The 13,425-nt window shown below is 37.8% G+C and overlaps 1 protein-coding gene across 2 annotated transcripts in view; it reads left to right on the forward strand.

The window, feature by feature from the left end:
- Oprm1 (opioid receptor mu 1) overlaps positions 1-13,425 on the forward strand; it is an 88,072-nt gene that overhangs the window by 57,913 nt on the left and 16,734 nt on the right. The window contains exons 2-4 of one of the 2 annotated variants that reach the window (XM_004628494.3): positions 8,050-8,402; positions 9,200-9,720; positions 12,701-12,809. In XM_004628494.3, the coding sequence (XP_004628551.1) occupies positions 8,050-8,402; positions 9,200-9,720; positions 12,701-12,745 (919 nt within the window). In that variant the 3' untranslated portion in view covers positions 12,746-12,809. Of the gene's footprint in view, positions 1-8,049; positions 8,403-9,199; positions 9,721-12,700; positions 12,810-13,425 lie in introns of those variants that run through there. The other variant, XM_004628495.2, reaches the window with a different exon arrangement.

Consider the following 13,425-nt stretch of genomic DNA (forward strand, 5'->3'; position numbering starts at 1 on the left):
CAATCACCTTTCTTTCATTTAATTTGTCCAAATAATCATGAAAATTAAAATATGATATTTTATGGATTTTTTATCTATTAGAAATATGAATTTCTGTGTGGACATATACACCATGGCAAATACAAATGGACTTTTCCAGTTATAGTGCTGAACATGAAAAAAGGTTTACATCTTTTAATTTTTATTTTTAAAGACAATTCAAAATATTAAGCACCTTACTGAATCATGACTGAATTAAATATACATCTTCCTTCATCCTTCAATTTGGTAAAAATGTGAAATGATGCAACAAGCCCAAGAAGAAGACATAATCCTCTCAGTGTTCCCATTGTCTCTATTATAAACTCTTAATAAAAATAAATTGAGTAACGAAGAGCATGATGTGGTACAAAACCAAAAAATGGATTCTAAAATATTCTCTTCCTTGTTTTGCACTCCTTTAGTGAGTTTCATTTTGAAATGAGATAGAATGTCACAGTTCAAATGATCAACTCAAAAGGCAAACAGGGGGCTGAAGAGATAGCTTGATGGTCTAAGCATCTGCCTGGAAAATGCAAAGACTCAGGTTCAATCCCCAGTACTGCATGCCTTGCCAGCACAAGTCTGAGCTGCATAGTGAGACCCTGTACCAAATAAACACATGAAAGATAAAAAAAAAAAAAAAGAACAGAGTCTGCACAGCCTCTTGGGCCTACCATGTACTTTACTTAGTGTGGCTTCATTTAGTATGAGTTTACCAAAATCAACAAATTTTTGGAAAGAAGCAACTGTTGGAGAAATGACCCAAAGACAGGTGTGAAGAGAGATAGAATTGTTACTTTACAACAACAAAAATGGATATTTACAAGCAAAAGATATATAAACAACCTAAGAAATGGTGAGCTACCAACAAAATAGTTTTCATTATGCCTCTTGCCCAAGATAGTACCGTGACTCCCCATAAAACCATCCTGAACAGTCAAATATTGAAGATCCTAAGAATATAACTTTTTAAAGAACTGGATGGTAATTATTTTGGGTTCATGAACAACAAAGCTATTGAATTACCTCGAACAAATTTAAAGAACTACCTATTGTGAAATTCCAGTGAGATAGACAGCGGGAAAATGATAGTTGAGGCCATTTCTTAGAAGATCCAGTCCCTGTCCAGCTAGATTCCAGGCCTGGCATGTGTGTGGGACTCTCCACACACTCACAGGAACCTCCTCAATCAGACAGGCCTGGTGTGGAACCCTGTAGCAGAGCTCCCTGCAGAGAGGCTAGGGGCCAGACCCACCCAGATAATCCAGAAGCTGCACATCTTGCCAGAGAGACACAGTGGATTCACTTCCACAGTTTACAGCAGAAAGAAGCTGAGCACAGCAGCCAAATGCAAGTCAGGCACATCTGGACAAATTCAAAATTGGTATATCCGGACCCATTAAGCTGAGACGCTTTGCTAGACCCAGATCTATGAGAGCATCCTCTCTCTTTCTCTCTTGATTGAGAGAGGGGGCAACCAGTAAGCAGGGTGAACTAGAATGCCTGGAAAACCCCATGTACACCAAGGGGAGGTGATCAGAAAGAATTTATGGGAAATAACTTAAATACAAATTCCCAATTTAATATCTGCTTAGTTACACAGACATAATGTTTGCTCTGATGGTCTAAAATACAAACCGATTAGTTACAAAAGTTTGTCAACTGCTAAATATCATTACCCATTATTAGTGTTCCTAATTGTAGTACCACAAATACAAAACTGTAACTGCCTTAATCACATAATCTCTCTTGGTTAATAATATGAATAGGTGCTAAGGTTATAACTGCAGCATAGCTATACAACAAAGGCCAGAGGACAGTGCTAAATAAAATGACAAAAGGAAGGAGCAAAATGTATGCTCAGGCCCAGAGCCCACTCAGAACAAATGCAGGAGACACTGGCATAGAAGAAATTGGAAATCACACACCTGGAATCCCTAAATTAATAACGTCTGAAGTAAAGAAACAGCTGCAGAAATATGTAGAAGATCTCAGATTGGAAATGAAAAAAGAAATCCCTAAATTAATAACGTCTGAAGTAAAGAAACAGCTGCAGAAAGGTGTACAAGAAATCAGATCTGAAATAATCTCTGAAATAAAAAAAGAAATGATAACTATAATGAAATAATTCCTAAGTGTTTCTAAAGAAGACACTGATAAAAAATAGAGGAGAATAGAAAAATGATGGAATCCTTGAATGAGCAATATAGGAAAGAAATAGAATGCATGAAGCAGATTGAAGGAGAGATACAGGAAGTTAAAACTTCAATCACAAGCTGGCAAATCTGTTTGAATGAAAGTGAAGATCGATTTTCAGATCCTGAAGACACAGTTGCAGCTAGTGAAAAGGTAAGAAAATATCTCTTAAAAGCAATGAGGATACAGGAAAAACAATTCAACATCTGCAAAATGATGCAAAGATGAACAGCATAAGACTAGTAGGCATCAATGAGAAAGAAAGAGTCAACACAAATGATATAAAAAGAATATGGGCAGAAGTAATAGCAGAAAACTTCCCAAAAATTTGGAAATAATCTGACATTCAGATAACTGAAGTACATAGAACTCCAAATAGTGTCAACCCAATTAAAAAACCTCACCCAAGGGGCCATCCAAATAGCTCAGCAAATTAAAGTGCCAGCAAGCAGGTGCAGAGGCAAGGGGTTCTATCCCTAGGCCTGCGGAGCCAGCCCCACCCCTGTGGCATTCTGAGACTGGGCGTGGTGGTGCACACCTATAATCCCAGCTCTTGAGAGACTGTAAACAGGTGGATCACTATAAGTCTGATCTCATAGTGAGACACTGAACACCCTGTAGACCCTTCCCTAAAATACAAAAAGATTAAAAAAATAACATTCAGACATATAATAATCAAGATCCCAAAAATCCAGCATAAGAACAATATACTAAAAGCTGCTAGAGAAAAGAAACAGATCACATTTGAAGGAAAACCTATCAGAATAATGGCAGTTTTCTCATCACAAACCATGAAGGCAAGAAGAGCATGGAGCAAAGTACTTCAAGTCCTCCAAGAAAACAAATTCCAATCCAGACTGCTATACCTGCAAAACTCTCTTTCAAGTTTGATGGAGAAGTAAAATACCTCAATGACAAAGGACAAATAAAGAATTTCATGATGACAAAGCCAACAATACACAGACTACTAAAAGATATTCTAAAGAGGGACCAAAATGACCAGAACTCCATGAACAAGAATGGAAAGAACCCACTAAATAGGGCAAATAATTAAACATAGGAGAAAAGGGGTAAATAACAGTAGGTAAATAACATGTCAATCAAAAACCAATGCATCTCAATTATAAATATCAATGTAATTGGACCAATTCACCAACTAAAAGAAATGGACTGGCAGAGTGCATTAGGAAGCAAAATCCAACAATATGCTGTATACAAGAAACACACCTAACTCATAAATAAATTCATAGGCTGAAAGTCAAAGGATGCAAAACAATACTACATGCCCCAAAACCTCAGAAAAAATCAGGGGTAGAAATCCTGTTCAAAGACAGTCTGAACTTCTCACCAAGAATGATCAAACAAAATAAAGAAGGCCACTACATAATGGTTAGGGGAAAAACACAAGAGGAAGTGGTAACATACTGTCTTCATACTGTTATTCGGAGGAAAAGATGCAGACAGGATGTCTTGTCTAAACACTATTAGTACAAACCTTTTTTTCTCATTGAACTAAGAGTAAGTAGCTGTTTATCTATACTATTTTGTGTATATATATATTTTTTTTCACTACAAAATGGTCCTTTATTTATATTCCCTTTTTGTTTTGTTTTGTCAGAGATGGGTATTCCATTGCTGTTAGAGAAGCCATATTTGGAGGAGTCTTTAAAGGACCTTTTCATACTTGATGCCACTTCAAATATTGTAGATACTTGAATTAATCAAAATAACCCAATATAGTCCAATAGTCCATAATAGTAGTGGGTTATCAGCAGAACTGGCAATTGTTAGAAGTTGACTTGAGACTTGACTTGAGAAACTAGGTGGAAATTTTGAAGACATAGGATTTACCCTGAAACCCTGTACAACAGTTTGTAGATCCTTTGTCAGTATCAGCCATGTTGAAGAGTCACGGCCATTGCTTGACCAATTTTCTTTCTATGAAAGCCTGAGAGAATGTTTTCTCTCCCTGTGACTCTCCTTAGGCACACTCTACACCGTCAATCACTTTTCTCTGTGGCCCTGTAATCTACTTGATCAGAAAATTTGAGACAACACTGAGTCAGAGGATGCTACAGTACAGGTTCTCTTATGTCCTAAGTCCTCACTGATCTTGAAGGGCTAGGAGCAAAATTTTGACTATCCCTGTAGCCCTTCTTTTTCTCTAACTTTTTGGTCTACAAACTTAAGTTGTTAACCCTCCAGAAGAGAAGCTTAATGATATTATTACCCTATAGCATAGGCAGTTGAGCTTAACATCACTATCTGTCTGAATATCAAATGCCTTAGACGAAGCATGGAACAGGTATTTTCCATCAATTGTTGATATTCTAAACTTTAAATCCACCCAGAATGTGAAAAAGAATTTAAAAAAATAAAAAATAATAGTAAAAAAAATAGAAATAAACACAAATATTTGCACAGAAATTTATAACTCTAACCATATACAACATTCCAGCAGGACAGGCCTATGACATTTTTTTTCTTGTCTCTTGTTTTCATTTATTACCTTTTTTAAAAAACAAACATTTACTTGAGACAGCGTATAGCAGTAATTGATGTGCCAATGTTAGAAGCTGATTTGAGCCTTGACTTGAGAAAGATCCTTTCTCAGTATCAGCCATGTGTATGAGCCATGGCCATCTCTATGTGAAGCAGTACACATTTAGAATACCAGAATGACAGGCATTCCAAGCATGTCCCTAGTATTACATGTTGCTATACTCAGTGCAGTTGCTTCGTGCTCAGGTATCAGCATATATAGTTAGTCTGGGTGAGAATCCTACCGATTAACTGCTAGTTTCAAAAACCTGATGAAGATTCTCAGGATCATTGCCTTAACCATCTTGTGTATAGAAATGTATGGTTTTGCCCCTGTTCTGTTTCCTAGATTTTCTCCTTGCCCTCTCTTCATTGTTTAATCCTTATGTTCTCACTTTCCACTTAGTTGTACTATACCTTTCAATCTTTTTTTCTTTTGAGTTCTTATGCTAGGGAGACTATGTGATATTTACACATGTAGGTCTGCTTTATTTCACTTATGAGTATATATTCAAGTGGCATCCACTTACATATGAAGGATTTGAGTATATCCTTCTTTTTTCAGTTACATAATGTGTTTTTATTGAGGTATAGTTGATATACCATGGACCGCATGTACATATTAGAAGCTGCACAATTTCATAAATATTGACACCTAGCTGTTACCCTCTAGGAGTGTCTTCACGTCCCCAACAGCCTTCCCGCCCAACCCCCATCCTCCGGTGTTAGCGCTCACATTCTGGAGCTCCACGCCTGTGGAACTGTGCAGTGTGTGTGCCTGCTCTTCCACTCAGCACCCTAGTTTTGAGGTCTGTCCACGTGGCTGTGAGGATCAGTAGCTCGCTTCCTTTTATTGAAGAGCACTGTGCCTCTGTGTGGATAACCTCAAGTCTACTGATCCATTCCTCTGTTGGTGGACAGTTGGGTTGTTTCCAGTCTTTGCTTATGAGTATATCATTCTTTATAGCTGAGTAATACTCCATTGTCTAAAACACCACATCTTTTTCATCCATTCCTCAGGTGATGGGCATTTTAGTTGCTTCCAGGATTTGGCTATCACACATTGTGCTGCTATAAACATAGGTGCATATATATCACTATGATATGATATTTTCAGTTCTTTTGGGAAAATTCCAAATACTGTGATAGCTGGATTGAATGGGATTTCCAGTCCTCGTTTTTTGAGGAGTCTCCACACTGATTTCCATAATGGTTGTGCCAGTCTACATTCCTACCAGCAGTGGAGAAGGATTCCTTTTTCCCCACATGGAGGCTTAAATTCTAAACAGAATGGTACCTGCTCTGATGGAAGAATCTCACTGAATCACATGATGAAAATGGCTTTATGATAGACTGTGTGCAAGAAGGAAATATCACATCACCAGAGGAAGCCAAGTGATGCTAGGCAGGATTCAGTCACCCATCTCCCAAGAATTCCTCAATTAAAAAATAATATTATCCTTACTATTTCCTCTGGCCCCAAGCAGTGAGAAGCTTTATGGCCTGAACATGAAATAAAGCCCTTTCCAAAGTACCAGATTGAAAAATATGAAGTGAGTAGTTCCCCAGAGTGCTAAGATGCCAGTAGCAAATTAGAGTAAATTGATGTTTAATGTAAAGATAAAAGAGCAATGCTCCATATTTTCAAAATACATTCCACCATGAGATAGAATTTCTTATTATAAATTTAGCTAATAATGTTTTTAACTTGGCAGCCATACTTTCTTCAGGCTTTAAGATGCATTTCTAGATACACAGGAGGAAGAAAAGCATATGTTTATGTAAATATTTTATAATAGTTAATGTGTGATAGCCAAAACTGTATGCAGCTCACTTGTCTTGACAGATGAATAGGGAAAGAAATTATGGTGCACCATACAATGCAGTACTTCTTGGTACTCCATTGTATATAACAACACACAGAAACATAAAAATAATTACTGTAAGTGAAAAATGCTAGACAAAAAATGGCAAATATGAAAAGATTTATTTCTTGCATAAATTTTTGGAAAATGCAAGCTAATCTACAGTCATAGAGAGCAGTTATTGCCTAGGAAAGACTGAGGTGAAGTTTGAGGAAAGGAGGGGCAAGAAGAAAAGATTAAAAAGTTGTATGAAGAAAGTTTTCCAGGTGGATGATAATTAATTAATTAATTAATTTGATGGGGTGAGCATTTGTTTTTCTGCAAAGGACAAGACAGTAAATATGCATTTTGTGGGATATATGATTGTGTTTGTGACTGGTCAAACCTGCTACGGTAGCATTGAGATAGTTATAGACAAAATGATGTGCTAGCTCCATTATGACGCATTACATGCGTCATCTAGGTTCCCATCATGGTCTGTGCATTTGTATGTGCTTAGGTGTATACATGCATATGCACATATATAATCTTGCATTATCATAGTGTTAAATAATTACGACTATGTCTACATGGGGTCCTTAGAATATTCTCTTCTGTACTTAGAATTATTAGTCGTGTCCTTCTTCTACCACTTGATGGGAAGGTCTTGGTGTTGATTATACCTGTCACATGGGACACTTAAAACAAAAAGAAAATCCTTAGTAAGAATTTTACATATAAGAAAACTGATAGAGACATATATTTAACCAATATGCACATGGTTAAAAATAGCCATGCTAGGACTTTATTTTTGAACTCTGCCTACCCCTATGTCTTCAAGATTTCTACCTACTTTCTCCTCCAGAAAATTTAGTGTTTCTGTTTAAATATTTAAATCTTTGATCCATTGTGATTTTCGTTTAGTGCATGATGATATACATGTGTCTAGTTTTAGTCTTCAGCATGCAGAAAGCCAGTTTTTCCAGCACTATTTATTAAAGAGGCCATCTTTCCTCCAATGAATGTATTTGGCCCTTTTGTCAAAGATAAGGTAGTTGACTATGTATGTAATTATGTCTCATCTTACACCTGTTCCATTGATCCTCAGGCCTGGTATTTTTGCCAGTACTATGCCAATTTTAATCACAGTAGCTTTGTAGTATAAATTTAAGTCAGGGATTGTGCTGCTTCCTGCCTTTCCTTTGTGACCAAGGATTGCTTTTGTGATTTTAGGTCTCTTCTGGTTCTGGATGAATTTTAGGAATGTTTTCTCTAGATCTGTGAGGTATACTAATGGTATTTTAATCATGATTGCATTAAGTCTGGATAACAATTGAAATTCTATGCCTAATCTCATTTCTCCCATTTATTTACAGAACTTTCTTATTGAAATCTTATTTCAGGTCAGTGCCTTTACTGAGTCACAGTGCTCTTCCTTTATCCACAGATACACCAAAATGAAGACTGCCACCAATATCTACATTTTCAATCTTGCTCTGGCAGATGCCTTAGCTACCAGTACCCTGCCTTTTCAGAGTGTAAATTACCTAATGGGAACATGGCCATTTGGAACCATCCTTTGCAAGATTGTGATCTCCATAGATTACTACAACATGTTCACCAGCATATTCACCCTCTGCACCATGAGTGTAGATCGTTACATTGCAGTCTGCCACCCCGTCAAGGCCCTGGACTTCCGTACTCCTCGAAATGCCAAAATCGTCAATGTTTGCAACTGGATCTTGTCTTCTGCTATTGGTCTGCCTGTGATGTTCATGGCAACCACAAAATACAGGCATGGTAAGTGATGTTGCAGGCTTGAGAAATGAATGGCTTACAACTTGGTATATTGCTGATGTTGTGAGCCATGTAGAATTTATAGAATAGTCTTCATCTTCACCGGATTAATTAGCTCTTCAAAAAAAAAATGCCTCTAGAAATATTGAAACAGAAAGTGTCCCTCTAAGATGAAATCTCCTAAACATTTTAAAGGAAATATAATGCATTTTTCTGATTTCCATTTATGTAATTCATCGAAATGTTTAAATATATACATAACTCTACTAAAAGTGATTGAGTTTAAACCAAAATAATATTAAGTTGTGATCACTTCAGCAGCAAATATACCAAAGAACATTAAATTTAAGCTTATTTTTAAATGTCAAATGGCTACTACATGACAAATTTGTCTTCTTAGACCCAGTAGCAGAATATGAACTATCTATACAAAAGTAAAGACATCCATTAGCTGGAAACTCCTAGAGATTTTGGACAGTGGTTATATATTTTATTAACACAAATTTCACAGTGTCTAGTTTTTGGTGGTAAATCCACAATTGTTCAGTGAAAAGGGCTTTATGTGGTCAAAGTAAACAGCAGAATGAAAAATTTAAGGGAAAATATTTTAAAGTAAATTTCTCTGAAAATCAATAGAGTTGAATTTCTTCTATAATTTAAGAAAAAACTTCTCACTGATTCAAGTACTAATAAGTTTAACCTACACATGGCCAAGCCTCTAAACTAACAAAATGGCACCATTTAGTACCTAATATAATAACAAGCTCTTGCTATTATTTTTTTCAATTATTTTCTTCTAGGTTCCATAGATTGCACTCTAACATTTTCTCACCCAACCTGGTACTGGGAGAACTTACTGAAGATCTGTGTCTTCATCTTTGCCTTCATCATGCCTGTCCTCATAATCACAGTGTGTTACGGACTGATGATCTTACGCCTCAAGAGCGTGCGCATGCTCTCAGGCTCCAAGGAAAAGGACAGGAACCTGCGGAGGATCACCCGGATGGTGCTGGTGGTTGTGGCTGTGTTCATTGTCTGCTGGACTCCCATTCACATATACGTCATTGTTAAAGCCTTGATCACCATCCCAGAAACTACTTTCCAGACAGTTTCATGGCACTTCTGCATTGCTCTAGGTTACACAAACAGCTGCCTCAACCCAGTCCTCTATGCGTTTCTGGATGAAAACTTCAAACGATGCTTCAGAGAATTCTGCATCCCAACCTCCTCGACCATGGATCAACAAAACTCCACTCGAATTCGCCAGAACACTAGAGATCACCCTTCCACGGCCAATACAGTAGACAGAACGAATCACCAGGTACGCAGTGTCTAGAAGTAGACGCGCTTACTGGACAAGATATAAAAGTCATAGCAGTTGGTACCAGTCTAAGATTTCAGTCCTTTAGAAGGAGAGCAAGTAACATAACTAGGGGACTGGAGTTCTGCCTAAGATGGAGGGAGCAGGTACGAAATTATGATCTCAGGGTCAGCAAGGAGGGTTTTTTTCATAAATAGGATCAATATATGTGTATATATTAATTTAGATATAAGGATATGCCAACTAGAAATCCTGTTGCTAAGCATCATTAACATCATGTTCTTTTTTTCTATGCATAAATCAATTATATTAGCATGTTTTATTGGTGATCCTGACTTAGAAGTCTTCTTATTTTCCCCAGTAATAGTATATATTTCAAAGATAGCACACCAATCTCCATATCACTCCTCAAAAGCTGGTCTTGTTCTGATTCTGTGGTTTAAAGGGCCTTGTTCACCGTGGCCATAGGCACAAAGTATTCCAGAACATCAGGGTCACAGCAAAGAAGAAAAGAGAACAAAACACAACACAGCAACAACAGAAACACTATTTCTAATTTGTTCTAGACCATTGCTTTCTGCATGTTGCTGTACAAACTCTAGAGCAAGTAACAAATCTCTTACATAATTACTAGAATTGAATTTATGTTATGCTGATCAACAGGCCAGTAGGAATGATATCATGAAGAATGACTGTGTTTTTGGACTTACACTCCTATGCTCAGAAGAGTGCAAGATGGGGCCCTCACAGAAAATTCAATATTTATATATAATATTGAGATCACACAAGATATAAACAAAGACAAAAAAATAAGTTTTCCCCAAGTCAATATTCCCTTAAATTAGTCTTTGCAAAATCTAACATTTAACCTCTAAAGTCAATCAAACATATGACTTTATTATTAATATTAATTTAAATAAGTAAAATTTCAAATAATGGTTTGGTAGCATTTAAAAATCATAGCATGTATAGTTCTGTAACAAATATATACTAATAAAAAAGAAACAAAAAATTATGCCTGTACTAGAAAAAAACTCCAATTCAAAGTTCGTGAGAAGTAAATTCTTGAATCAGAACTTTTGATGAAGTTCCTTAGGGCCAGCCAAGTAGTTCAGCAGATTAAAGCACCTGCAAGCAGGCACAGGGCCTGGGGGTTCTATTCCCAGGCCTCCCATGCCGGCCCCACCCCTGGGGCACAATGAGACTGCAATTGAGACTGTGCATGGTGGTGCGCGCCTATAATCCCAGCTCTTGGGAGGCTGTAAACAGGCAGATCACTGTGAGTCCGATCTAATAGTGAGACCCTGAACACCCTGTAGACCTTTCCCTAAAATACAAAAAACCAAACTTAAATAAACAAATAAATTTCCTAGACTCAAGGGGCAAGGCTATGTGGACAGACTCCAAAGGAAAAAGAAGTCAAGGGGAAGAGGGGGCAGAAGATCTTGGGTGTCTCAGGGTGTAGCTGCTTGTTCTTGGTGTCTCTTCATATTGCCCCATCTTTCATTGTCATCTTCCACCCCACGATTGCCACCCAAGGTAATCCAACCTTACACTTTCCTGGTGACCACAGGATTTATTTAATAGTGTCCGGATGGATCTCCTCATTCCCTGATATAAAATAATGCCAAAGGCACACAGGAGCCGGCGCCCAGGGGAACGTGCCATAATACTGGTAGATCTACTTCCAGCCAAAAAGGAATGATGCACTTATTATGTCTCACCTCTGCTTCTATCTCAGAAATAAAAGCCAGACAGAAATGATTTTCTATGCTGAAACTTTTCTCTAATTGTTTTCCATGTCAAGGCCACTAAACCCTCTCCTTTTACTAAGCAGCTCTTCTTTTCAGTGGCTAATAAACATTGATGAGTCATTTTAAAAAGGTAAGGATTTAAATAGTTAGTTTCCAACCTGGGAGTAACATATTAAAGAATGTCTTTTAGCACTCTTATTCCTAACAAGGGTTAGAAACATTCATGTTGTCATAAATTCTTCTATTGGATAGAATTAGTGGCCATTAAAAAGTATTGGTTCTTTCTTCCCCCATGCCCACCTACACCTTTCCTCTTTTCTGGCTCTTTACCCATGACTGCCTGATGGTATACTCTGGCCACCTAGGGGCCCCTGTCACATCTCACTCTGTCATCTTCACTGGCTTCATTCTCAATAAAATACAGTTCCCAGACTGTCTGATAGGCCATTTGTCCCGAGTTTAGCCTGGCTTTCTTTCAATTGCTCTTATACTGCCTTTGACTGCCTTCCAAATCCAGAATGCTCCTGAACAGCCAGATAAGACAGAAAGAAAGCTAATTGGAGAAATTCTGCTCTAAGTAACTAAAAGGCTCACTTTAAAAAATACATTGAATTAAGGCTCTTCTTCATTGCTACATCTATGAAGCACCAGTGTCAGATAACAGTTGAAACACATTAGCCCTGGAATTGGTCACTTCCCAAATGCCCAGCTGGTGGAACTTGACAGAAGAGAGAGCCTGCTGGGAAAAAAGAAAAGGATACCCTGGCATATTTGAAAATCAAGATAAATTGAAGATCCCTTTTGTTAATCTCTGCTCATATAGCATCATTAGAATTAGGCAGTTACACAGAGACAACTGGAAGAATATGTGAGCCTGGGGTTGATCCTTGTATTAGCACATCAACATAATTAGATTTGAAGGAAAAGTCAGATGAGTCTATAGGATTTATTTGACTATTTGTACAAATGTGGAATCTGATAAGTAGGTTTGTGCTTATTGTTGTGTAGGTTCTTGTTCACTAGTTTGTTTGTTCATTTATTCGTTTAACACTATGAGCCATAGTATTAGAAAATAAAAGCTAAGTGGACTTGTACTATTTGGCTACTTGTTAGATGTTTGTGCTGGTTATCAATGGTTACATTCTGTCTACATCTTTATATTTTTTTCCAAAAAAATAGATTTTGTGTCATGTTACAAGCACATTAGTCAACTTCATATTCTGCAGATCAGAGATCCAAAGTCAAACCTTCCCAGGGTGTCTATATTCTGACAACTGTAGACTGAGGCCATGCCCATGCAGCGCAAAGTGAAGTGGCGGTGTGGCAGTCATCAAGGTAATTTGACAAGCCTTATGAAAAATTATGTGACCAAAATAAACTCTTGAGTCATACTTACACAGTTAGGAACATCTCCATCAGCTTTTCCTGCATAGTTAACAATTCCAACACTTAGTGGCTTGAAATGAGCATTTACTTAGATTACAACTGTATAGCTCAGGAACTTGAGCCAGGTTTACCTAGACTATGCCACCGCCAGTCTTAGCTGAGCTCATTCTGCCGTCAGCCACCAACGGGCCTGTCAGCCAGCCCAGTAGGATGACCGCAGCAAGAATGGCTGCCTCCACAGAGACTCTCATTCTCCACATGTTCACCCTGGACTTCTTTCCTGGTGGGCCCTGGTTCTCAGGAAAAAAAAGGGGGGGTGTAACATGGGCTGGGGAGATAGCTTAGCACCTAAAAGCTTGCCTGGTAGGCACAAGGTCCTAAGATCTCTGATACCAAAGAGAGAGAGAGAGAGAGAGAGAGAGAGAGAGAGAGAGAGAGAGAGAGAAAACAAAAAAGAAAGGAAGAAAAAATAAATAAAATAAAAAGGAAGGGAGGGAGGAAAGAGATGAAGGAAGGAAGGAAGGAAAGAAGGAAGGAAGGAAGGAAGGAAGGAAGGAAGGAAGGA

The sequence above is a fragment of the Octodon degus genome, unplaced genomic scaffold (assembly GCF_000260255.1).
Source record: "Octodon degus isolate 3935 unplaced genomic scaffold, OctDeg1.0 scaffold00024, whole genome shotgun sequence".
Lineage (NCBI taxonomy): Eukaryota > Metazoa > Chordata > Mammalia > Rodentia > Octodontidae > Octodon > Octodon degus.